General features: G+C 48.0%; 3 protein-coding genes across 8 annotated transcripts in view; 2 read left to right on the top strand and 1 right to left on the bottom strand.

The window, feature by feature from the left end:
- Nucleotides 1-8,878, top strand: part of USP30 (ubiquitin specific peptidase 30) — a 14,683-nt gene extending 5,805 nt beyond the window's left edge. For both annotated transcript variants that reach the window (XM_061602452.1, XM_061602453.1), the window contains exons 5-13: nt 508-606; nt 868-910; nt 1,694-1,788; nt 2,526-2,585; nt 2,714-2,800; nt 4,287-4,361; nt 5,245-5,428; nt 7,373-7,478; nt 7,788-8,878. In XM_061602452.1, the coding sequence (XP_061458436.1) occupies nt 508-606; nt 868-910; nt 1,694-1,788; nt 2,526-2,585; nt 2,714-2,800; nt 4,287-4,361; nt 5,245-5,428; nt 7,373-7,478; nt 7,788-8,052 (1,014 nt within the window). In that variant the 3' untranslated portion in view covers nt 8,053-8,878. The remainder of the gene's footprint in view (nt 1-507; nt 607-867; nt 911-1,693; nt 1,789-2,525; nt 2,586-2,713; nt 2,801-4,286; nt 4,362-5,244; nt 5,429-7,372; nt 7,479-7,787) is intronic.
- ALKBH2 (alkB homolog 2, alpha-ketoglutarate dependent dioxygenase) lies at nt 7,330-15,267 on the bottom strand. 4 transcript variants are annotated; one of them, XM_061602456.1, is made up of 5 exons: nt 14,777-14,924; nt 14,316-14,429; nt 12,979-13,183; nt 11,409-11,607; nt 7,332-10,128 (listed from the first exon to the last, which is right to left on the bottom strand). In XM_061602456.1, the coding sequence occupies exons 1-5, from the start codon at nt 14,873-14,875 to the stop codon at nt 9,828-9,830; spliced, it is 918 nt and encodes a 305-aa protein (XP_061458440.1). In that variant the 5' UTR covers nt 14,876-14,924; the 3' UTR covers nt 7,332-9,827. The 4 variants fall into 4 exon arrangements, with proteins under 4 accessions (XP_061458444.1, XP_061458441.1, XP_061458440.1 ...); XM_061602460.1 differs by lacking the exon at nt 12,979-13,183 and having other exon boundaries at nt 7,330-10,128; nt 14,777-15,267; XM_061602457.1 differs by lacking the exon at nt 14,777-14,924 and having other exon boundaries at nt 7,331-10,128; nt 12,979-13,313; nt 14,316-14,376.
- On the top strand, nt 14,963-23,282 carry UNG (uracil DNA glycosylase). 2 transcript variants are annotated; one of them, XM_061602454.1, is made up of 7 exons: nt 14,963-15,206; nt 15,847-16,053; nt 18,147-18,242; nt 18,836-18,933; nt 19,111-19,199; nt 21,090-21,268; nt 22,031-23,282. In XM_061602454.1, the coding sequence occupies exons 1-7, from the start codon at nt 14,967-14,969 to the stop codon at nt 22,169-22,171; spliced, it is 1,050 nt and encodes a 349-aa protein (XP_061458438.1). In that variant the 5' UTR covers nt 14,963-14,966; the 3' UTR covers nt 22,172-23,282. The 2 variants fall into 2 exon arrangements, with proteins under 2 accessions (XP_061458438.1, XP_061458439.1); XM_061602455.1 differs by lacking the exon at nt 15,847-16,053.

The following is a 23,282-nucleotide window of genomic DNA, read 5'->3' as shown; positions in this document are numbered from 1 at the left end:
GGAGCGGGAGAGGTCTGTTGCTCTCATGCCCTGCCTGCAGGCTTCCCAGAGGCATCTGGTTGGCTGCTGCCAGAAGGAGGTTGCTAGACGAGGTGGGCCTTTGGTCTGATCCAGCAGGGCCCTTTTTTCATTACGTTAAAGAAGTGTGACTTTGTTTATGATATCGGTGGGGAAGTTGTGGCCCTCTGGATTTGGGTGGACCGTGACTCCCATCATTCGTGATCATTGGCCATGCTGGCTGGGGCTGATGGGAGTGCAGGAACAACTTGTGAGAGAAGGTTCTTTGCCTTTGAGTTAGGGCAGTGGTTCCCAGCCTCTGAAGGAACCCAGTGTTGTCTTGCTGAGCATGAGGACTTGGAATATATTCTATCTAAAAATGCAGGCGTTCAAAGTTTTTCCTGTGAGCTGCAAAAACGCCCCTCAAGGGCGACATTCATTCTCCCCTGTAGCCTGCTTTTCTGGTGAGCTTGGCCTGGTCTTCTGAGCTTTCTAGTCCTCTTTTGGTAGGATGCCCACGAGCTGTTCCATGTCCTCACCTCCTCGCTGGAAGATGAACGAGACCGTCAGCCACGAGTTCTGCATCTGTTTGATGTGCATTCGCTGGAGGTGAGCACTCGAGAGAGACCATGGGGCTTTGGGTGCAACCGAAAGGCCAACTGAGGGAGGTCCTTCATATTGTAGAGTTGCAAAAGAAACTTGGTGGGACATGCTTCGGAATAAGTCTGTTTAGGCGTCTGCCGTTAAGCTGGTTTGTCAAAGTTGTGCTTCCCTAAATCTCATGGTACTTAATTGTGCAAAAGCAAAGGCCTCATCATGTGGAAAGTCATTTTTTTTTTTACTGACTTTATTTTGTATTTTTCTTTATAGCAGCCAGAAATTCCCCAAAAGCAAATATGCTGCAGAACGAGAGGTAAGAGCACTTTTCCGATTTGGTGAAATGTCTCTGTAGCATATATTATTTGCACTGCTGGTGTATGATTTCTGTTCTGCTAACAAGCACCTTTTGGCTGTGCCCTGTTTTGTGGTCTGCATAATCTGTCTGCGGGTGGGGAGCTCTTCACTGTGGTTGTGGGAGTTGAGTGCGTCTGGCAATTGGAATCGCTATTTATCCATCTATAGTGGTGACTGGATTTATTAGTCTCGCAATCATGGGTTTTTTAAAATATTGACTTGTTTTTTAAATGTTTGGCTGGTAAAAGTGAGAGTAAACGGAGTAAAAAAGTAATTCTTTTGTCATATATATTGTTGCTCTGGCCTTTTAGGTTGTTTCTCTGTTCTGTTTGATCAAGGATTATCTCCCTTGGTTTTATGGTTCACCGTGGCTCCCCGGGCCACTTGGTTTGGGAGAGGCCAACACAGGGGTTTGACATGGGCTGCCTCGCAGGAGGGCAAGGAGTCAGCCGCCTGTTCTTCCCAGCCCTCCTGCTCTCCTGAATGAAACTGGTGGGCCTTTCCTGATTTGGGGCATCTCTGTGTGTTTTGAAACCAGCCTAATGGTGTCACTACAGTGCTGCAGCGGCCTTCCCTAAGCTGGTGCCCTCCAGATGTTTCAGAGTACAGCTCCCATCAGCCCTTGCCAGCCTCCAAAAACATCAGGAGGGCACCAGGTTGGAGAAGGCTGTGGGACAATAACAATAGCCATGCCTTGCAAAATGATAATAGTCAGATGGAACAACCTTGTTGTGGTTTGTAGGGTCCCCTCATCCTGTGTTGAGTCGCTGGAAATTGCAGCATCCTTTTCACGGGAGGTTGACGAGTAACACGGTTTGCAAACGTTGCAAGCATCAGGTACCGAAGTGTTTGTGTGTGAGAGAGAGAAGGAGACAGACGGCAGGAGATTGTGGGTGGGAGGCCGGGAGCTAGGACCCAGGAAAGATGGAGTCATCTCCCGACTTCACACGTGGGTGGGCCAAAGAGGAGTTGCACGGTGGCTGACCCTCTGCCCCCTCCCACAGAGGCTGTTCTTTCTGCCTTTGGGGGTCACAGCTCAGGTGGAGTTGTTTTAGGGCAGGGGAGGGGCGCCTTGGTCAACCTGAGGGCCACATTCCCTACTGGGCAACCTTCCAGGGGGCCGCATTCCAGTGGTGGGTGGGGCCAGAGGGAAAAGGTGGGCGGAGTCATAGCAGAGACCCTTACCTGTTGTGCAGCCAGGCCAAAGTAAGAGGTTTGTGCACGTGCTTGCACACACACACACACTGTCTCTCCATTCGAGGGCACAGTCCGGCCAGGTGGAGGCAACCGAGGAGGGGGCGGAGCAGGGCCATTGAGGGGCGGGGCCTGGGGGGGCAGATAGAGAGTTTTGGAGGGCTGCATTTGGTCCCCAGGACTGAGGTTCCCCACCCCTACTTCGGGGAGTCTACATGAGCATATACATGAACCAGTGTTCTTGACTCTGACTGGCAGCAAGTCTTCAGGGTCTTGGGCAGAGATGGGTCTTCCCCGTCACCTGTGTGTGAAAATGGGGTGGGGAACGAGGCCTTGAGGACTTCAGCCCTCATTTAGACATTTGGGGGGGTTTCTTCCAGAGTCCCCTCAGATACGACACTTTTGACAGCCTTTCCCTAAGCATCCCTGCTGCCATATGGGTAAGTCTTCCTCCTCTGGGGCTGGGGGACGCTGAAGGCTTGCCGAGTGCAGTCTTTCGAACTTGCTGTTTTTAGGAATGTGGGCGCACACTTCATGCTTTATTCTCCCTCCCCCCCCATTTCACCAGGGTCACCCCCTAACGCTGGACCACTGCCTCCATCACTTCATCTCTTCCGAGTCAGTCAAGGATGTCGTATGTGACAACTGCACAAAAGTAAGTCTCTTGATCTCTGTGACTCTCAAGGTCGTCTGGTGCAGATTTATGGCCTCTTAGACTTTCTGACAGATCCTTTTATTTCCTAGGCTCTCAGGAGTTTTCTTGCTAATCCTCTTGCAGGCTTAGGAAAAGGTTGTAGGTTTTTTATATTATTTTTTGCCACTTTGGGCTATGTGGCTTATCTTGAAGTCGCAGAGGATTCTGGGCCCCGTTCTTCATCTCTGCAGGGAGCCCTTTCACACTAGAAGAAATGAGACTTGTCTGATGCTTCTAGAATAACTGGCGTCGCTTGCATTGTCTTACCTTTAACAGCTGCCTGGTCTTTCTGTATGGGTGAGCTGACCGTGGTAAGAAGGCAGAGCTGAAAGTGCTTGTCCTCTTCCTCCCACACCCCAGCAGAGCAGCCCTTCCCACTGACCAGGCTGGGAGCCAGTTGGAGAGCTCCCTTTTCTTGACCTTTTCCTTACTCTCCCTCTAGCTCTTGGGTCTTCCTGAGATGACCATGAATAATACATTGTCCATTAGTAGCATTCCTGTGTCTTTGACACATTCATACACAAGCATCAAGTAGAGCCTCTGTGTGTGAGAAGCCTGCTAGTGATTGTAGCAGGTATTTTGGCTCTGCCACCCATAGAGAGCACTCTCCTTTCTGTATAGCCACCCACCCGACACCCCTCTTGCAACACCTGGCACCCACAGAGAGGGTGATGGTGGGTGCTGCCAAGTGGATTGGTAGCAGGCATAACTGGGAGAAGGCTTGAAGGGGGCTTTCTGCAGGTGGCAAAATGGATGGCTACTACAGTCACCCTCAGGCTTCTCTCCACATAGAGGCATTATTGCTGTTTCCTACCTGACCTAGGTCTTTGTCGCACCTCAGGATGCTCACCATGGGTTGTGTTCAACTAACTTTTACTCAAAGTAGACTCATTTAAATTAAAAGACATAAGTTAATCATGGCCTTTAATTCAGTGATCCTACCGTGAGTAAAACTTAGTTGAATACGACCCCATGGCTGGATCTGAGAATCACCCCGATTCTTTTAAGGATTTTTCTCCTGTGGGTATAACTTTTAAGTGTGAAATCCGTAGTCTTTGTGAATTATGCCATCTGTCTGCTTAAGGATTGTTGCATGTGGTTAAATGAACTGTAGTATATTTAAGAAGTGGTGCATTTTTTAAAGTGGTGTCTGTCTCCCCTACACAACTGGTTTTGGTTTTCATAGAATCATATAACAGTACAGTTGGAAGGGGCCTATGAGGCCATCAAGTCCAACCCCCTGCACAATGCAGGAATCCAAATCTAAGCATTCCCGACAGATGGCTATCCAGCTGCCTCTTGAATGCCTCCAGTGTTGGAGAGCCCACTACCTCTCTAAGTCATTGGTTCCATTGTCGTATTGCTCTAACAGGAAGTTTTTCCTGATGTCCAGTTGAAATCTGTTCCTGCAACTTGAGCCCATTATTTCTGCCTCCCCTTCTCCTAGATTCAGGCAGAAGGGACTGGGCAAATCATGGAAAACCAGAGAACAACATTTGTTAAGCAGCTGAAGCTGGGCAAGGTAAGCTCTCTTGCTACTTCGTTGCTAAGAGGGTATTCCCATCTGAACAGGGAGGTGGTGGATAGCCAGAAGGAACATCTGCCTCTGGTTTATGGGATGCAGTCTCTCTGTGTGCTTTGGCCAAATTATTTGTAGTACTGGTTCTTGCAAACAGCTGAAGAGGTCGTCAACCTGTTTCTAGAGTGTGGGTTCTTTTTATCTGATCTGAGGAGCAGGGTTGTAATGGGCAGTGCTCAGTTTGAGTGCGAGGCCTTTTGCCTGATCAGAGGAGGAGTTTGCGCACGGGGCCCCACACGACACCAGCTCTGGCCACACCCAGAGGTCACCCATCCATGTGACAGACGGCACAGCTGCTGGCGGAGACTCGCCTGGTCAATGCTGCTCCAAACAAAGAAATCCCAAAACTTGCACCTGAAATATTTGCATGTTGGCATGAAGGCCAGACTAGATCCTCTTCCCTGGCATGCTGGTTTTCTCTGCGTGGGTTTTTTTGTTTCCGTAGTGGGGAACATGTAATCACGAGGGCCTCCATCTGCAGGGCTAAAGTGGTCCAGGTTCAACCTGGTGTCCTCCCTCTGTCCTTTCTGAGAGCTTGGTCGCAGAGCAGCCTTCGCTAGCCTGGTGCCATCCAGATGTTTTGGAGTACAACTCCCATCGGACCCAACCGCCTGTAGTGCAAAACATCTGGATGGCACCAGTTTGGCGAAGAAGGTTCAGTGGCAGTCTATGACTTCTGGCATGTTCTGAGATCCAGCTGCAACCCCTCTGCCCCCCCCCCGGCTGCCTTTGCTCTCTGCAGCTTCGACCATGTGCATCGCAACTGGGACCGCGCACCGTGCTGCTTAAGGTGGCCGCGTTTCCCTTTTCACACTTTGCTCCACAGCTCCCGCAGTGTCTCTGCATCCACCTGCAAAGGCTGAGCTGGTCCAACCACGGCACGCCCCTGAAACGGAACGAGCACGTACAGTTCAGCGAGTTCCTCATCATGGATGTCTACAAGCACCGCTTCCCTGCCCATAAGTCAAACCCTGCAGAGAGCTGGCAGGCATCGCCAGACCCAAAGGATGGTACGGCACCAAAGCAAACCGAGTACTTTGGGAGGGAGAGAACAAGCGACTCCAGGGAGCTTGTCATTTGGAGGAAATGCAGTTCATCCCAGAAGCAAAAGGTTTGGCAGATCTACGAAGAACGGCTTCTGTGGGTCACTTCGATCAGTCCACACTCGGCTTCTTCTGCACACATCCCCCCACCCGAGGGAACAATCTGGAAGCAGGATAGTAACCCTCATGTATTGATGAATTTTAAGTGTCGAAAATTTTCTTAGGAGCCAACCTTGTTTGAAAAGTGGGATTATAAATATAAATGAAAGGCAGATCAGTAATAAGAAATACTGTCCCAGTGCCAGCAACCTCCAGCCTATGGGCCTAATGAAGCCTGCCAGCCTCCCCATTTGGCCCACGAGGCCATTTTGGCCAAGCCATGTCCACCAGCCCTATCCCTGAGGTCATGTATGACTTCAAGTACAGGGCAGGCAAAGACAGCTGAACCAAGAGAGGGTTTGCAGGCATGGCTGACTAGGTGCAAAGCCCTGGGCAAGCCACTGCACACAGGCTTCAGAAGACCCTTCATGATCAGCTGGTCATTGGTGCAAATCCTCATCGCGACTGTCTTCCGTCTAGAAACCTATGTCCTCACTGTGGGAGGCTATGTGGATCCAGAATTGGCCTCCACCATCACTTACGGTCCCACTGTTAAAGACCTTATCTTGGAAAACAATCTTACTCGGCCACGAGTGATTGCCAATGAAAATGGTGCTTTGCAGGCTGTGCATGTGTCACTGTGATGGCAGGTGACTGCCAGGTGGGCAGCCCCGCCCCCCTGTCAAACTTGGCCTTGGAGGGTGGGAGAGAAGGCCAGCCAGCTGGATCCACTTTCTCACTTTTTCTCAGTATTCTCTCAGATACGCTTTGAAAAATTAAATGTTTAAAGGCTTCGTGCCCTTGTGGTCATCTTGAAGCTAGAAAACTAAAGAGGACATTTGTGAGGCTTGCTTGCTAGCGTTGAGGGCAGGGGTGGAGAATCCTTTCCTCCAGGTAACACCCTCTTCTCAGGACAAATCCCTTTCTGGCCCTGCTTGAGTACTTGTGACTGGCTGGAATATGTCTTTGAATTATGATGCCGCCCCTTGCCTGAGTGGCTGGAAAGGTAGGTGTACAAGCCTGTCCTGTGTGTGGCTGCAATGCTGCGTACTACTGTGCAAAGTCAAGGCAACCACTGTTGCTGCACTCACTTTTGCACGCAGCCCTCTATAATGTCCCCCACTAGGGATGGGGCCCTTGGGCTGAAAAGGGTTCTCCACCCCTGGTTTCGAGCAACCTTGCAGCTGAGTCCACAAATGTTCCTAACCACAATACCTTTAGTACCCCAAAACAGCTCACAAGCATCTGTGTTCACCATTTGTAACCCCAAAGAAGAAAAGGATCAACTTCCCTACCTGGTTGCTTGGAGGCAATTCTTACTCGCCGTAGGCAACCAGGCAAGTAGCTATTTACAAGCCAACTTTCAGAGCTTTAAATAAAGGGCATGGTATACACCAGGTATACGCCCTCCGTGGCACAGAGTGGTAAGCGGTGGTAACGCAGCTGAAGCTCTGCTCACGGCCGGAGTTCAATTCCAACGGAAGGAGGAAGTCGAATCTCCAGTAAAAGGGGTCAAGGTCCACTCAGCCTTCCATCCATCCGTGGTCAGTAAAATGAGTACCTGGCATATGCTGGGGGGGTAAAGAAAGGCTGGGGAAGGAACTGGCAATCCCACCCCATATATACGGTCTGCCTAGTAAACGTTGCAAGACGTCACCCTAAGAGTCAGAAACGACTCGCACTATAAGTGCGGGGACACCTTTACCTTTTTATACACCAGGCACAAGAGCCCCCCCCCCCCAAATCTGTGATATCAGGCAACCAACTTTGATAATCCAATACACTGTGATTTTGGGGTCTTTTTTTCTGTAGATATGGAACATGCAGGCAACAATAAATCTTTTATGAATGGCGCCTGCTCCCCATCTTTGCTGACCTCCCCAATAGCTTTCCCATACATGACAGCACTGGACTGTAGGTAAGTAAAAACACTCAAAACTGCTACTAAACTTCCCCCAAGTTAGTTTGATAAAGCCCCAGAAGAGTTTTCATGTTCTATGTGGGTGCCTGGGTCCCTTGGAGCCAAACATGCAGTGAAATCCTGACCTGTTTGAGTCTAGCAGTTTTCCCTCAAGTCTGGATGCTGCAACACAAGTGTGTAAATTGTTGCTTAACAAGGCTGGGTCACCTCTTGAAACAGTAGACCACCACTCTGTTGCTACTAGGAATGCCAAAGGGCAATGTTGCCTCATGTGGACTATGGTCTCTAATTTTCTTCCTTTGGCAGTTCTCCAACATATCTGTACCGCCTGATGGCTGTTGTGGTCCACCATGGGGACATGCATTCCGGACATTTTGTCACATACCGCCGGTCCCCGCCCTCTTGCAAAAACCTGCTGGTCACCAGCAACCAGTGGCTGTGGATTTCAGATGACGTGGTACGCAAAACCACCTTGCAAGAAGTCCTCTCTTCCAGCGCCTACTTGCTCTTTTATGAGCGTGTCCACTCAAGGCTGCAGTCCCAAAGCCAGGAGCTTCGAGCTGAGGAGTGACGTAAATGAGCAGGCGAGTGTAAATCCAGCTGACGGGCTTCTCCGAGGACAGTGGCACTCGTCAGGCAACTGTCTCCCCCTGCATACACACCCCTGGACAAGCAGTCTATGCTCTTGTCAGTGACCAGCTCCTAGCACCTTGTATCAAAATGACACTATCCAAAGTTGGTCAGCTAACATGCACTCCCCAATATATACACGTGTGTCCATGCACATCAGTGTTAGAAAAGTGTTAAGTCTCCTCAACTGAGACTTAAGGCAAAGACCTGGTGTCCCACTTGCAATTTTAACAATTTCCTTTGTTGTGATAGAACTTCTTAGTGTCAACCTCTTTCACCTTTATGACAGCCTTTAATCAGGTGAGTAATCACAAAGAACTTCTATCAAGTGTGAAGAATTAAAGAGAACCTACAAGTGCCTTGATCATATTTTGAATTCAGAGAAGTGGCTGTGCCAAGAGGGGAAACGTGATCACTTACCACGTGGTTGCTTTCCTAAAATCCCAAGGGGGAGTAGGTGGTGGTGAGAGAATGTGTGGCTCAGCAGCGTAGGCAGTGCCCACAGCTGACTCCCCATGTACCTGTGTGTGTGTGAGAAAGGTGAAAAACGGCCAGATTCTTTCCACTTCAGTGATGTTCTAATGACTGTCAAAATGATGCAACAAACTGATAACTGTATCACATTTCCTGTTAAGAGTCCAGCTCAGCAAGGAAAGGAACAACTTTCCCTGTTTCTTGATGGTCTTACCACCCAAAACACCTTCTGTGTCTTGGATTTTAAGCCTTCAAATCTTTTGTACATAATAAAGCTGTTTCTGTCAAATGCAGACTGCTGGTCTTGTTTTCAGTTTTTTGTAGAAGCAAAACCCTGTTCTTGTCTATGTGAAGAGGACTTTTCATGGTGGAAGCTAGTTAAGATGACCCTGGTCTGGTGGTGGTAAACACATGGGCATTGCACAGTCTATCTGCTGCCACCCTTCATTCTTGGCCTTGGCACCTGCAAAGGAGCACCGTCTGCCAGAAACTGTCAGGCTGTGATTTGGGGCAATCTTACTTATACTTCTAATGTGTGGAAGAAAAATCTGCTAATGTTGATGCACTGTGCTGTTTGTTTTCCAGGGAGTTGCATATTTTAGCTTTGGGGTATGAAAACTCTTTCATGCTGTAGGAGTGGACAGCTACTGCACAGCTCTTGAGTGGTCACAGGCCCAGCTTTAGCTTAGCTCCCTACGGTACTTCATAGGCTTGCAAAGACAGTACATTTAGGGCTGGATAACAGTAACACTGGGAAAAACAGAAGGGAGTAGAAAAAGAAGGCCAAACGAGATGGATTGATGCCACAGACCTGAACTTACAAGATCTGAACAGGGTGGTTCACGACAGATGCACTTGGAGGTCGCTGATTCATAGGGTCGCCATAAATCAAAATTGAAGGCACATAAGACACACACATTAGGGCGGGAGACCACAACTGTTCTCTCACTAACCCTCGCTATTGCTCATACCCACTACACCTTTTGTGAGGCTCGGAACTGGCCCGAGGCTCCCCACAGTGGGCTGATTATGGTGGCATGTTATCATATTTCTGTTAAGTTTTGTAACAGGCAGGGACTGTTGGGGGATATTTTTTGAAAAAGCTGAAAGGTACTAAAGAAAAGGCATTCTTTGGTACAGCCTTATCTCCATTTCATGTTACGACCACCAGGCAAATAGGTGGCCAAACTCTTGAGAAGAAAGAATATCTCAGGAGGCCAAAGTCAGAAATCTGTCTTGGGCTCAGAGAGCCACCACTTTCCGAAACGTCAGGTTGATTCTCGGGGCCAGGATTTTCTTGCGGATGGGTAAGCTGTGGTACCAGTAGCGGTTGGTGGGGAAGTTCATCATCAACAAGCTCCCGTGCTCCAGTTGCAACTTGATGGCCTCTATGTGGCGTGAGGGGGATTTGCCTCGGGAATCCTTGTGCCGGAAGACAAAGTCCCTGCAGGCGCCGAAGGACACAGAGGCAATGGGGCTGCGAGGGGCCAGCTCTCTCTCATCGTCTCGGTGCTCTCCCAGGTGATCGTGACCATCTTTGTACCTGCACAGGCAGGAGGGGGAAGCTCAGTGGGACTGTGAGGTAGTTTTAGAGCCTGTACTTAATGGGCTTACCAGGGTAGATGGTTTTAGAGGACAACGTGAATTGCTTCACTTGCTTCTAAAGATGGTAAGCCAGTCCTGCTGTGTTTGGGAAGCCCTCCCACACATTCTGGTAAGTGGGGTCCTAAATGTCTGCCCCACAGTCCTGCACTGAGGACACCACTGGGGAAGACCCATGCCAGCTCTCCTTTCCAGCTTGAGAAGTATAAGGTACCGTCTAAAACCAATAGAGAAGGGGGTGTTGGGTGCTCAAGCTGGGTTTGTTTTGAGACCCTCTGATTGTAAGGGTAGGCAGTTATTTGAACACATCTTCTGAAAAGAAAGGTAACAGATGCAGATTAAAATTCCTAAGTATTCTTAAGAGGGAGGGCAAATCCCACCAATCTCAGTAGAACTAACTTCTGTGTAAACACTTAGAAGTGAACCGTATGCCGGCAAATCCTCCATTTAGGATTGAGTCCTCTTCAACTCAGTGGAGCTCCCTTTCAAGTAAACCTGCTCAGGCTGTAAATCTGCTAAAACAAGCTATCCGCAGTCCAAGACAAAACTCATGTTCTTTTACTGACTTTCTCATGCGCATACTCTAACAGCGCATTCACGATGTTGGACTGCAAACTAAATTCTTAATAACTTTCATATCTGGCTGCCGAATGCCATGTAAAACATCTTCCAAAAGTGGTGAGGCTTACAGGGGGAGGCCTGAGCTATGGGGCAGCCACTAAAGGAACTCCTGCACTTGGGTGTTAGAACTTGGTGCAGATGCGAGACGGGCACTTGCTGACCACAGACTGACCAAAGCTAGTGAGGGTATTACAGGTCAGAGTGCTATGGGAAGCATCCCATCGCTGAGGGCGATTCCATCCCACAGCACAGCTGTCATGCTCTGCACCATTTGAAGCTTCCAAGTCAAAGACTTTGCCAGCCTAATACTCTCCAGGTATTTTGAACTACAATTCCCATCAGCTCTAGCATCATGTGACCACACTGGATGGGGTTGGTGAGAGGAGTTGTGCAAAACCATCTGGGGAGTCACCAGCTTGGCAAAATGAGTTCTAGAAAGTTACCAAGGGCAATTTCTGCAGAGTTGCAGAAGCCTGTAAAGCCCCTCCTATGCTGTCCTCTGTATGTACACCACCACCATCGCAAGTTGTTGCACGAGACTGAGCACCAGGGAGTCAAATCTCCATGCCTTCCAACCCACCCACTCCCACCCTCACCTACCTGTTAATCAGAACAAAACTGAAGGTGTGCCCAGTGGTAAGCCGGATCTGGTCTCGTATGTGATCCAGAACTGGAATCCATGGCTTGGGCGAGAAGGTGACACCCGAGTATGTATATGTCAAGCTGGCATCCCCGTACGTCACATGCTTTCGTGGGATGTTGTGCCACTTGCCAAAGATGTGCAGCTTGGTACGTTCCCCTGTATGGGGGGGGGGAGAACAGAAAAACTCAAAGATGGGCTTTCGATGCAGATAAAACTGCCATTATTCACAGATTAAATGGTCTCTCCTAGAACGGTGGTAGGAAACTTGTGGTGGCCCCCACTTTCATTTCATGTGGCTCTCTGCATGCTGCAGTCCCGCTCTGCTCTGTGCATCAGCCCTCTGGAAATTGCTTTTTGTCCATGCCGTGAATGCGAACAAGAGAGAACCAGGGAGATGCAGCTGTTACCCGGTGGAACACAGTGCTAGGGGAAGCCTGCTTGTGAGTTGCGGGAGCCCAGAGGGAATGAAATGGAGAGGGTGGCACACAAAGAGAGAGACAGCAGAGTGCAACTCTGCAAATTCTGCCCCCCCCCCCCCGGCTCTGCCCTCACCCACTATTGGTATGCAACCCCTGCCCCCTACAGACAGATTAGCTCCAAAGGAACGCAGCCTGGACAGAAGGGAAAAAAAGGTCCCCCCTCCTGTCCTAGAGCTGGAGCATGGAATAGATTAGCTCAGGAGTTCTGAAACCATGTTCTTGTGGACTCTGGGCTCCCTTGGAACTTTCTCAAGGGTTCACCTCTGAGAAAAATCAGAAATGGAGAAGATGCTTCCCTGAAAGGCAACAGGCTGACCCACCAACCTTCCCTGGCCATATGCACAGCTGCTGAGAAGTGCCGAGTATGTTCTAGGGAACACTCAGGTCCTGCAGAGCAAAAGGACAGCCCAACAGGCCTGGCTAGTACCCCTCAACGGACTGAGTGTGCACACCCTACAAAACTCCCCAGAATCCTTGGCAGCATGCAGAGGTTCCTTGGCAGATAAATCAACGTGGAAAACGGCTCTCCTGGAGAGACAGCTTCAAAACCAAAGGATCAGCTGACCTTTGATCAAAGCAGCCCTGCTGGATCAGACCAAAAGCCCATCTAGTCCAGTATCCCATTTCACACAGCAGCAAACCAGGTGCCTCAACAGGACAGACGCCACAAGCTGGACATGAACACAACAGGGATACAGGAAGCCACCTGATACAGTGTCAGACTCTCAGTCCACCTAGCTCAGGACTGTCGTCTAATGCTTCCTGGACCTCCCAGGGACTGATCCTGGGACTCTCTGCAGGAAAAGGTGCTCTGCCATGGAGTGATGGCTATTTCCCCTTAAGTAGCCCTTGAGCCCCTGGGCAACTGGCATTCAGTGAGAAACTACTGCTGAGCCTGGCTACTGCAACTGTTATGGCTAGCCATGACCACAATGAAGTCTATTATTTCTAGGGCATTCCAGACAAATTTGCACTGAGTGTTCATTAGAGAGAGCTTCTTTGCACACGACTTTGGTCCAAAGACCAGATGCTAAGCGCTCACGTTTACCTTCAAAATATTCCACTTCCTTCTCAAGCTCCTGGAAAATCCCATCAGCCTCGGCTTTGCCAAACAGGATTGTGTAATCGCAGTCCAGCCCCTCTGCCCAAATTTGCTTCCAAGGAACACCTGTCAAGGGAGGCTTGTTTTGATGGGGCATGTCCACCTTGGGCCTCTTCTCCTCTCTTCCGCTGCCTTCTTCAGCATCCTCTCCCTTTGGGACAAAGGATTTTCTCTTGTTCTTTGCTGCTGTAGTCTGAAGAGCTCCCCGGACAAGGAATTTATCCATTGCCAGTTGCTGTACACCGAAATTTAGGCTGTGCAAGAGCAGGACAGAAACAAACCTGCATTGACCAGAACCAGACCAGACAGATCTGAGAGTCCACAGGAAGGCAACATGGGAGAGAGCCTTTTTGGTTGTGGGCCCCTGGCTATGGAATAATCTTCCCAGAGAGGCCTGCCTGTTGAAGAGTCGAATCTCTTTTCAGTGTCAAACTAAGACTTTTCTCTTTTCCCAGGTATTTGGGGGATTGTGAGTGGTTATCATGGCTCATGTACTGCTGATGTTTTTACTGTTGTTTTTGATGATGCTATTCTTGAGGTGGTTGTTTTGTTAATGTCCTGATGATTGTTATCTTTTTAACATAGTATTTTTATTCTGTTTGAAAGTCACCTAGAAACCGTTTTTGTTCTGCACAATTCAGGAATCAAAACAATAAACAAAAAATATCTACCAACACTATGATGCCCGTTTTCCATATCACAAGTGTTATATGAGGCCCCCCAACAGGGCTAGAAAAAAATCAGTTGCGACTACTGGCAAATGGTCTCTCTACCTCTGGACTCCAATTCCCATCAATCAAGATCCTTCTTTTTCAACAAGCCTTTTAAGTAGAGACCTTATCCCAATCTGTGTTGGAATTGCTTTTTAAGATTTTTTTAAAGGGGTTTTTTTAATATATGTTTTTAAGCATGCTTTGATGTAATATATTTTAAAGTTTGTTTCTATGATGTTTTAGAGTGTTTTTAGTGCTTTTGTCTGCCACCCTGGGCTCCTACTGGTAGGAGTATAAATCTAATATTAAATAAACAAACAAACCCCAGCTAGCATGTCAGGGACGAAGGGAGCTGTAGTCCAACAACATCTGGAGGGCACCTCCAGAGGGAAGGGAAGGTTATATTAGACAAAAGCGACAGAGAAGACGCCTGTGAGCTGCTATTATCTAGGATGGCCAAAGGGAATCTCCAGGTTCAGAGGCAATGTTCCTCTGTATAGCAGGGATAGAGTGGGAGAAGTGGGCTACTTCATGCCTTTAGGAGCAGCCTCAGACCCTGTACCAACCAACCTTTGCCTCCAACACGGGTCTTCCCCTCCTGCGACCCCAGCTGGGCTCCACTGCAGACTTCTTCCCAGTTCCTCCTGGCAGCCCCAGCCACGCTCTGCTGCTTCCCCCGCCTGCCTGCAAGAAAAGTGGCAACACGGTTAAGGCTTGTTATTACTAGAATTAATTACCCGCCCTTCACCCAAAGGTCCCAGTTACAGCAATTATAATTAAAAAGTTAAAAGCAACCTAAACATTTGGTGGGCCTCCCAAGCCGCAGAACAACTTCTGATTCAGTGCAATACGGGAGATGCTCTGGTGGGAAAACACGCGAGGCGTTGAACACACGGGTGTCATTCACACGTTACTCCCCCCCAACACGGATGTTAACCGCGCAAGTCAACAGTAAGCGGATGCAATGACATGTCTGAACGACACTGTTGCAAGGATTTTCTTTAAAAAACGGTAGCTGTGGGTCCACCTACTGAGAAACGGGAAAAGGCACGTCCTCGGCGTTTGCAGCGATTCACAATGATCGGTACCGACACGGAAAAAGCCAAGGACTTCGAGGCTATAGTGCGCATGCGTCGAGCCGAAAGCCGTTTCTAGCTTAAGAACACCGCGCATGCGCAAACCGAGCAAACAGGCGTGCCCAAAAGCGCTTCTCGGCCGCGCATGCGTGCTAGTCTTGCGCCAATTTTTTTTTTAAGTACCCAACGCGGGAACGAGTGGCCGTCCCGCTGTGAGGGGAAAAAGGGAATCTCTGAGGCAGCGTCGCTTGTCCCCGAGCTGCAGCGCCAGATCCCGCCTGCGAACGGAGGCACCATGATCGGGCAAAAGACGCTGCTTTCGTTTTTCACGGCGGCGCCCGGCAAGAAGCGGAGTCGCTCCCCGGAGTCCGGCGGCAACGCTGAGGTAAAAACAGGAAAAGAAGAAGGAAAAGAAGCGGGGAGGGGAACGTCCACTGAAGCGACAAGAGAGAGGCGTTAATAGTATTCAAAGGCTAAATGTTCAGGTTTTGTATTCGCGCGTTAGAAAAAGGCGCTTTCTCAAGATATCGACCAATGGGAAGCGTCTCCCTTGCCCCTGAACCAATGGAAAACGGCTATAGAGGTGGGACTAAGTCCCGCTCAGGGTTTGTGTAGGCGTTAACCAATAAGAGCTGGGGCTTCCTTAGCAACCAAGGTGAGGGAGTGGGGCGAGGCTTTCAAACAGGGCTGCGATAGGGCAATGTGGTCTGCGGGATTCAAGGCCGAGGGCCAATGAGGACGCTAGCATGATGGCTGGTAACCAATAAGAAAGGGAGGGGTGCGGCTGCGAGCCCTCGCGAGTAATGGACCAATAAAACGCGCTTCTGCGTCCATGCTGTGCGAGTTTTTATTTTTTTTCCGCGAAACTCTCCACGTGCTTCTCTGTAGCCGGAAGTGTCGTTGGCAGCGGCTGCCGCTGTTTTGTTCTCGGCCTAATGGCGGCGGGTGCTGGGATCCTGTCGTCCCGCTGCTGCCTCCCTCTTGCTTTTCTTTCTCCGGCCTTCACTCGCTTTTCCCTCTACCAGGCAGGATGTCCCAAAAGATCGAAGGCTGACGCGCCCTCCTCTCGGTCTCCGCCTCTCAGCCCGGAGCAGCTGGAACGGATCCGCAGGAACAAAGAGGCGGCCCTGCGAAGACTCGCTACCCGCATCAATGGCCTCGTTCCTCCGGAGATCGGGCAGGGCTGGAGGGTCCCGCTGGCGGCGGAGTTCGCCAAGCCATATTTTGCCCAGGTGGGCAAAAGGCTGAGAAAAGCGCTCTGCGAAATTTTCCCTGCCTCTTCCCCCACCCGCGCTGGCTTTCCTTCCTCGTTTTTTTTTTATGTATCCCTGATCAGTGTTTTGGGAAGGTGGGGAGCTGCCTTATACAGGCTGCGGCAGCAACAGCTCTCCAGGATGTCAGACAGAAAAGGGTCTTCCTCTTCACCCTCTGCCTGGCGTCACTCTTAACTGGAGATGTTGTCAGGGACTGATCCTTCAGCACGTAAAGGGTGTGCTCCACTGCTGATCTGTGGCTTCTGTCATTTTGATGTAGCTTATTATTTTTCATATTTTTTCTTATGAAAACAAACCTTTTCCTGTGTTAAACAGAGTGCACTATAATCTGCACACTTCCCTCGCTAGTTCTCCGTTGTTGTTAATAACAACAACAATAACCTGCCCTTCACCTAAAGGTCCCAGGGCAGGTTGCAACAGTTTTAAAATAGCACATTAAAAACAACCTAAAATCCCAAAATAGGATGTGTCTTAAAAATACATGTCTACTGTCCCAGGTTATGGTCTGAAGGCACATGAGGCCACCACCTTGCTGAAGCTAAGCGGGTCTGGGTTTGGTCAGTGTCTGGATGGGAGACTGCCTGGGAGCCACATGTATGCCGCCTTGGATTCCAGGGTGAAAGAAAGGCGGGGTATAAATGTAACTAATAAACAAATAGGGTGTCAAATGCCAGGGTAAAGAGGTGTGTCTTCAACATTTGCCTAAAGCTGTACAGTGAAGTTGCCCGACGCACCTTGGTGGAGAGAGTTCCACAACGTACAGGCCACAGCACAGAATGCTCTCCCCACCCCTGACCTTCTGAAGGTGGCAGAACTACCAAAAGGGCTCCCTTTGCTGATCTCAACACCTGAGAGGGTTTGTAGGGAAGGAGGAGGTCTTTCAGGTATTATTGTCTTTATTTAAACCCCGCCCTATTTTCCAAACTGGAACTCAAGGCAGCTTCTAGATAAAAACACATATAATTAAGAACATACAATAGTCTAACTTAAATAGAATTAAACCATTTGCAATATTAAAACCATTCAAACAGACACAATAAATCATCTCAGTTTAAAATAGTACAATTAAAACAATAACAGGTACTTGGATCTATGTTGTTTAGGGCTTTAAACACTAACATGAGTACCTTAACTTGGGACCAGAGATGAACTGCCAACCTGTTTTACACACATACATTTCTTCATCTGTTGTTTGTGTTGGTAGCCCACGCGGTGCTTTGTAACATAACTCTATGCTTGTTACTTAGGAATATGTGTCATTATGTTCAGTAGGGCTTACGTCCCAGCAAGTGTATTTAGGCTTGGAGCCATGCAGCCCAATCCTCTGTATGTTTGCCTGGAAGCAATTCCTTTGGTATTCAGTGGAACTTGTTGTTATGTGCCTTCAAGTCGATTACGACTTATGGTGACCTTATGAATCAATGAGCTCCAATAGCATCTGTCGTGAACCTCCCTGTTCAGATCTTGTAAGGTCAGGTCTGTGGCTTCCTTTATGGGATCAATCCATTTCTTGTCTGGCCTTCCTCTTTTTCTACTCCCTTCTGTTTTTCCCAGCATTTTCCCAGAAGCAGTACAGAGCACTACGTTGCCGCTTGGTTGAGAATTGAAGAAGGCTCCATGGTCAGCACTTTTCCTGAAGTGGAAGGTCTCACCAGTGGGTGGACCTTGCAATGTTCCTCTCACTGTTAAGCATGTTTTGCTGAAGTTTCTGTAACTCTTAAATGCTCACCAAACTTTTCTGCAAACTCAGCCACCTGTCCTGTACAGTGAGATCTAATTGCAAGTCTGGATGAAGCCATCCCTTCCCATCTTTAAAAAAAAATTAGCTGGGCAGCCCCTCCTTAAAGCCTTGAGCATTAACGGGATGTAGTTTTGACAGAAAAAAGCTTTATGCATGAACTAAATTGAAATTTAGAAATGACTGCCTGAAACACAGTTTCATGTGGCGCAATATAAGCTAGATGCCTCTATGCCATCCAATCTCTACCTGCTTATCGTATTGTAACCCATAACTAGAATTAGAAAAAGTATAGTTCTCTCTCCCAAAACAGCTAATGGCCTTTGTTGCTGAGGAGCGCAAGCACTCCCTGGTGTATCCACCTCCACACCAAGTCTTCACCTGGACTCAGATGTGCAATATCCATGATGTGAGTAAACCTGGTACAACCAATCCTGTATTTATTATTCCTTTTCCTTCAGGTGTTGCTAAGTTGTCAGTATGATATTCTCTGCTTTGTTCTGTCTCCTCTTCACTAGATATGTGTAATATTTTCTGGCCATGTTTTGAAAACAGTGGACTAGTGACAGTAATACTTGCTGGTGCAATACTAGTTGTGCTTTGCCTTCAGAGTGTTTTGCATACAGGACCTCAGTCAGCCTTATTGCAGTCCTGTAAAAGTGGGCCCATATTAATTATTCCCATTTGATAAATAATAGATAAGGTGAGACGGGTGGGAATGGAATGTTGGCGATATCCGTAAAACTACTCTGAGAGTTCAGGACTACTCTGAGAGTTGTGCAGTGCATGATGCTTTTAACCCATCCAACGCTGCTGCGTGAACTCTGGTGTATCTATATGCCAATGGTTGTCTCATTGGTCTTCTCTGGAACCCAAGACAGAAAGAGCAAAGGGCAGCCAGCCCCAATCTGTGTCCAAAGAGAAGTACTAAACTAGCCTGACTTGGATGACAGCAGGGATCACTAGTATTGAACAAATTTCTGCTTTTATGACTTTATTCAGGTTAAAGTTGTCATCTTGGGTCAAGACCCTTATCATGGACCCAATCAAGCACATGGGCTTTGCTTCAGTGTCCAGAGACCAGTTCCACCTCCACCCAGGTGAGGTTAGGCTTTAACCTCTGTGATTATATTAGGACAGGGTATGCTTTGTTGTTTTTCCATTAGTCTTCCATTCGAACAGTTAGAGCTAGTTGGTGACTATGTCATACATGAAATCACTGTGTTTCAAAGGCATGGGTGGAAGTCTGGCAAAACCTTTCTTATTTGTATTTGCAGCCTGGAGAATATTTACAAAGAACTGGCTACAGACATAGAAGGCTTTTCTCATCCTGGCCATGGAGACTTGACCGGGTGGGCTAAACAAGGTGAGCCGGAGTCCCAGTTTGTTGGGTGTTTTCCTCCTGAGTTGGGCTTGTCCCAGCTGCTGTCATGTGCTGCATCTTTCTGGATGTTGATAACCTCTTTCCAGCAGCTCATAGCAATAATTGCATTGGAGAGTTCATTTCAGCATGCTCCAGTTATTTTATTTATTTATTTATTTCGTTTCATTTTTAGACCGCCCATAGCTAATAGCTCTCTGGGCGGTGTACAAACAGGATTAAAATACAATAGTATAATAAAATCAGTAACACATAGCAGCAAATTAAACATGAAAACATTAAACATTAAAATGCCTGGGAGTATAGCCAGGTCTTAACCTGGCGCCTAAAAGAAAGTACCGTAGGCGCCAGGCGTATCTCCTCAGGTAAGCTGTTCCAGAGTTCGGGGGCCACCACAGAAAAGGCCCTAGATCTAACAACATTCCTCCGGGCTTCCTGATGAGTTGGTACCCGGAGGAGGGCCTTAGATACTGAATGAAGTGGACGGGTAGGTTCATAGCGGGAGAGGCGTTCCACAAGGTATTGCGGTCCCACACCGTATAAGGCTTTATAGGTCAAAACCAGCACCTTGAATCTAGCTCGGAAACAGATGGGTAGCCAGTGCAGGCGGGCCAGGACAGGTGTTATATGCGCAGACCGATGGGTCCTCGTCAACAGCCTGGTTGCCGCATTTTGCACTAGCTGGAGTTTCCGAACAGTCTTCAAGGGCAGCCCTACGTAGAGCGCATTACAGTAGTCCAATCTAGAAGTTACCAGAGCGTGAACAACTGAGGCGAGATCGTAACTGTCCAGATAGGGGCGTAGTTGGGCTACTAGACGAAGATGGTAAAACGCATTCCGTGCCACCGAGGCCACCTGAGCCTCAAGCGACAAGGAAGGGTCAAAAAGGACCCCCAAACTACGAACCTGTTCCTTCAAGGGGAGTGTAACCCCATCTAGAACAGGATGAACATCCACCATCTGGGCAGGTAAAGGCAGTGCCTCGGTCTTGTCTGGATTGAGTTTCAGTTTATTAGCTCTCATCCAGTCCATTATCGCGGTCAAGCAACGGTTCAGCACATCAACAGCCTCACCTGAAGAAGGTGAAAAGGAGAAGTAGAGCTGCGTGTCATCAGCGTACTGATGACAACGCACTCAAAACTCCTGATGACTGCACCCAGCGGCTGCATGTAGATGTTAAAAAGCATGGGGGATAGAACCGACCCCTGAGGGACTCCACAATGGAGAGTCCAGGGTGTCGAGCAGTGTTCCCCAAGCACTACCTTCTGGCGACGATCCGCCAAGTAGGAGCAGAGCCACTGCCAAGCAGTGCCCCCAACTCCCAGCTCCGCGAGCCTCCCCAGTTCTCAGTGAGGAAGAGCCTCAGGTGCTGCCGCTGAGCATCCAGCACAGTCCTAGTCTCCTGCTGCCTCAGAGAGGCTAGATCTTGCTGCTGAATTGGTCCTTCTTGGCTGTTAGGCTTGCACTTTTCAGCTAGATACAGCTTATATACCTGCTTTACAGAACTTTGCTGCCTCTGCTGCATGCAGCTCCCCAAGAGAAGACCTGGTTGTTAACTTTTATTTATACAATCAAACACATACAATCAAAACACAAGGTTCAATAAAATACAACAGAAAAGGAGCTTGGAGCAAAATCCAAAACAGTGAAAACAAACAGCACATAATAAATCCTGTAAAAGCCCACTTAAATAAAGCTTATAAAATAAGTTTCAGAAGGTGAGTGTTTCAAAAGTGTGGGGTGTCCATGCTGAATAAACATATTTGGTGTGTAGAGCATTGATAATTGTCCCTTAGCAGCAGCAAAAGCAACTTGCTCTTATTTCAGTGTTTCCTGCATCCTTCCTTACACCTTCCTGTTTTATGTGCAATTTAGGAGTCCTGTTACTCAACGCTGTTCTCACAGTCCGAGCACACCAAGCCAATTCCCACAAAGAGAAGGGCTGGGAGCAGTTTACAGATGCAGTGGTGTCCTGGCTGAACAAGAACTTGGATGGCCTGGTCTTTATGCTGTGGGGAGCCTATGCGCAGAAGAAAGGAAGTTCCATCGACAGGGTAAATGCTTCTTTTCTTTCCCATTCTTTTGGAAGTGATGCCTGCCCAGACAGCGAGGGAGTCCTGTAAACTGGGCTATGTGTACCGTGTGGTATGCAGTGTGGAATATAATCTTGAGTAGATTTTGGCCTTCTGCAGTACACATTAGAGCACATTGTGTTAAAAAGGCATTAGATGAGTAGAAACAAGCAGTTCATCTAGGATAGGCAGAAATGAAACCTCCATGCTCCGACTTGGGACAAACCTGGTTTTAGATTGTGTAGGACCATGCATGAAAGAATGGGCATGGCCATCATGTCCTGCTTGCGATTTTTCTGGTTGGCTGTTGGCAGAAGATAGGATGCTGAGCCAAATGGTTGCTTGCTGGGGTGCAGCATTGATGGACCTCAAGTTCTGTGATGCAGATAGCATGTGCCTTGAAAAGCCTCCCTTTCAACCTGCGTCTCAGAACTTAGGCTTGCCCTTTGTGGAGTGTGTTTGTGCCTAGAGGGTTTCATTCCTGTAGTCACTTCCTTTCCACATAGATCTAATCACTCAGCAACTGTGGTTGGTCCATGCAAGAAGTTGCAACTGCAGAAGGCCTAGAAAGCAAGCCCCACTTTCACAACTCGGGATTATTAGATGGTAGAGTTCAGGTTTGGTGGGAGGGGTGTTAGATACTGTTGGTCCCTAGACAGAGGTACAAAATTAGATCCTGCAAATATGGTGGCGGTTCAACAGGAGGGAACAACTGCAAGATCTAATAGCTCTGATTTCTTGCAGAAACGCCACCACATCCTGCAGACAGTCCACCCTTCACCCCTTTCAGTGCATAGGGGTTTCTTTGGCTGTAAACATTTCTCCAAAACAAATGAATTACTGGAAAAGTCTGGAAAGAAGCCCATTGACTGGAGAGCCCTATGAGTGTTTTGCAACAGCCTCAAGACCACAGAGTTTGAAACCGACAATGTGTATTTGATTCTTTGTTAAAGTACAGACACTATTTGGGAATTATTCTTCGGATTTGAAAAATGGGCCAGATCTAAAGTCTGTTCAAAACCTCTTATTCTGGAGCAGCTTTGAAATCAGTGGAATTGATCCTGAGAAGATATTTTTCATATTCCTGGTGCATTTGGGGACAAATATAGCTAAAAGGAATAATTTTTTATGTTAACTCTAAAACCAGTCCCAAGGAAGGCATTCCATTCTGTTTTTTACTACAATAATACAGGCTGTTGGGGTTTTTTTTACTACCTATCTTGTATGTCTGGGGTTGAGGGAAATTGAAGCACCTTTTCATTTTTGACAGCAAAGAAGCTATTCTTACTGACTCCACTCAGGGGGTAGTCACTTAGTAAACTGCTTATGGCATCCAAAGCAATGTCTTATTTAGTCTTTCAAGCTTGTTCCCTTATCAGTTGTAGGCAAAAGGTTTCATATGCTGTGAGCTGTGACACTCGGTTTTTACACTCACATATTTTCTGAGGTGTGCAGCAATCAGATCAACTGTGGTGCAACCAAAGGATTCCACTTGCATTTTCCTTTTGGGATATAGCAAGGCTGGGACCAAATGTTAGGAAGCATTGCCAGAATTGGTTCCTGTGCTGCTCACGTTTGTGTTAGTAGGAATAATACTCAGAGAAAGAACTTCTGACTTAAAACACTGGTACAACCTGCAAAACGCGCTTCCCCCCCCCCCGTCTTTCTGTGCAACCATGTCCTAAAACCAGTCTGGAGACTTGGAAGCTTTTACTGCATTTGCGACTTCATGTGGAAAAACTTCCAGCCATCTGCCATGACATTCTCTACCACAATCAGAGGCAAAACTTCTGTGTTGTGTTAGGCTAAAAGCTGTCATCAACTTCTATAAATTAGAAGGAAGTTTGATTTATCTTTTTATATGCAAATTGCATAATATCTTCTGGGCTGGTATATTTTAAATGCCAAATTAAGAAGCATGCCTTTTTCCTCTTTGCCTGTACCGCTAGTGTTACCAATGTTATGTTTTCATAGTCACTGTACTTTTGTGTTAAAA

Source organism: Rhineura floridana, chromosome 19 (genome assembly GCF_030035675.1).
Source record: "Rhineura floridana isolate rRhiFlo1 chromosome 19, rRhiFlo1.hap2, whole genome shotgun sequence".
Classification (NCBI taxonomy): Eukaryota; Metazoa; Chordata; class Lepidosauria; order Squamata; family Rhineuridae; genus Rhineura; species Rhineura floridana.
Note: the sequence above shows the minus strand (reverse complement) of the source record. Positions and strands in the feature narration are given on the sequence as shown.

Coding starts and splice junctions, on each gene's coding strand:
- ALKBH2 (XM_061602456.1), bottom strand. CDS start 14,875: ATGCGCACTATAGCCTCGAAGTCCTTGGCTTTTTCCGTGTCGGTACCG. Junction 13,184..14,315: donor GACCCGTGTTGGAGGCAAAG/GTTGGTTGGTAC, acceptor TTTGTCCCAAAG/GGAGAGGATGCTGAAGAAGG. Junction 11,608..12,978: donor GGAAGTGGAATATTTTGAAG/GTAAACGTGAGC, acceptor CCCCCCATACAG/GGGAACGTACCAAGCTGCAC.
- UNG (XM_061602454.1), top strand. CDS start 14,967: ATGCGTGCTAGTCTTGCGCCAATTTTTTTTTTAAGTACCCAACGCGGG. Junction 15,207..15,846: donor AGTCCGGCGGCAACGCTGAG/GTAAAAACAGGA, acceptor TCCCTCTACCAG/GCAGGATGTCCCAAAAGATC. Junction 18,243..18,835: donor AGATGTGCAATATCCATGAT/GTGAGTAAACCT, acceptor GACTTTATTCAG/GTTAAAGTTGTCATCTTGGG.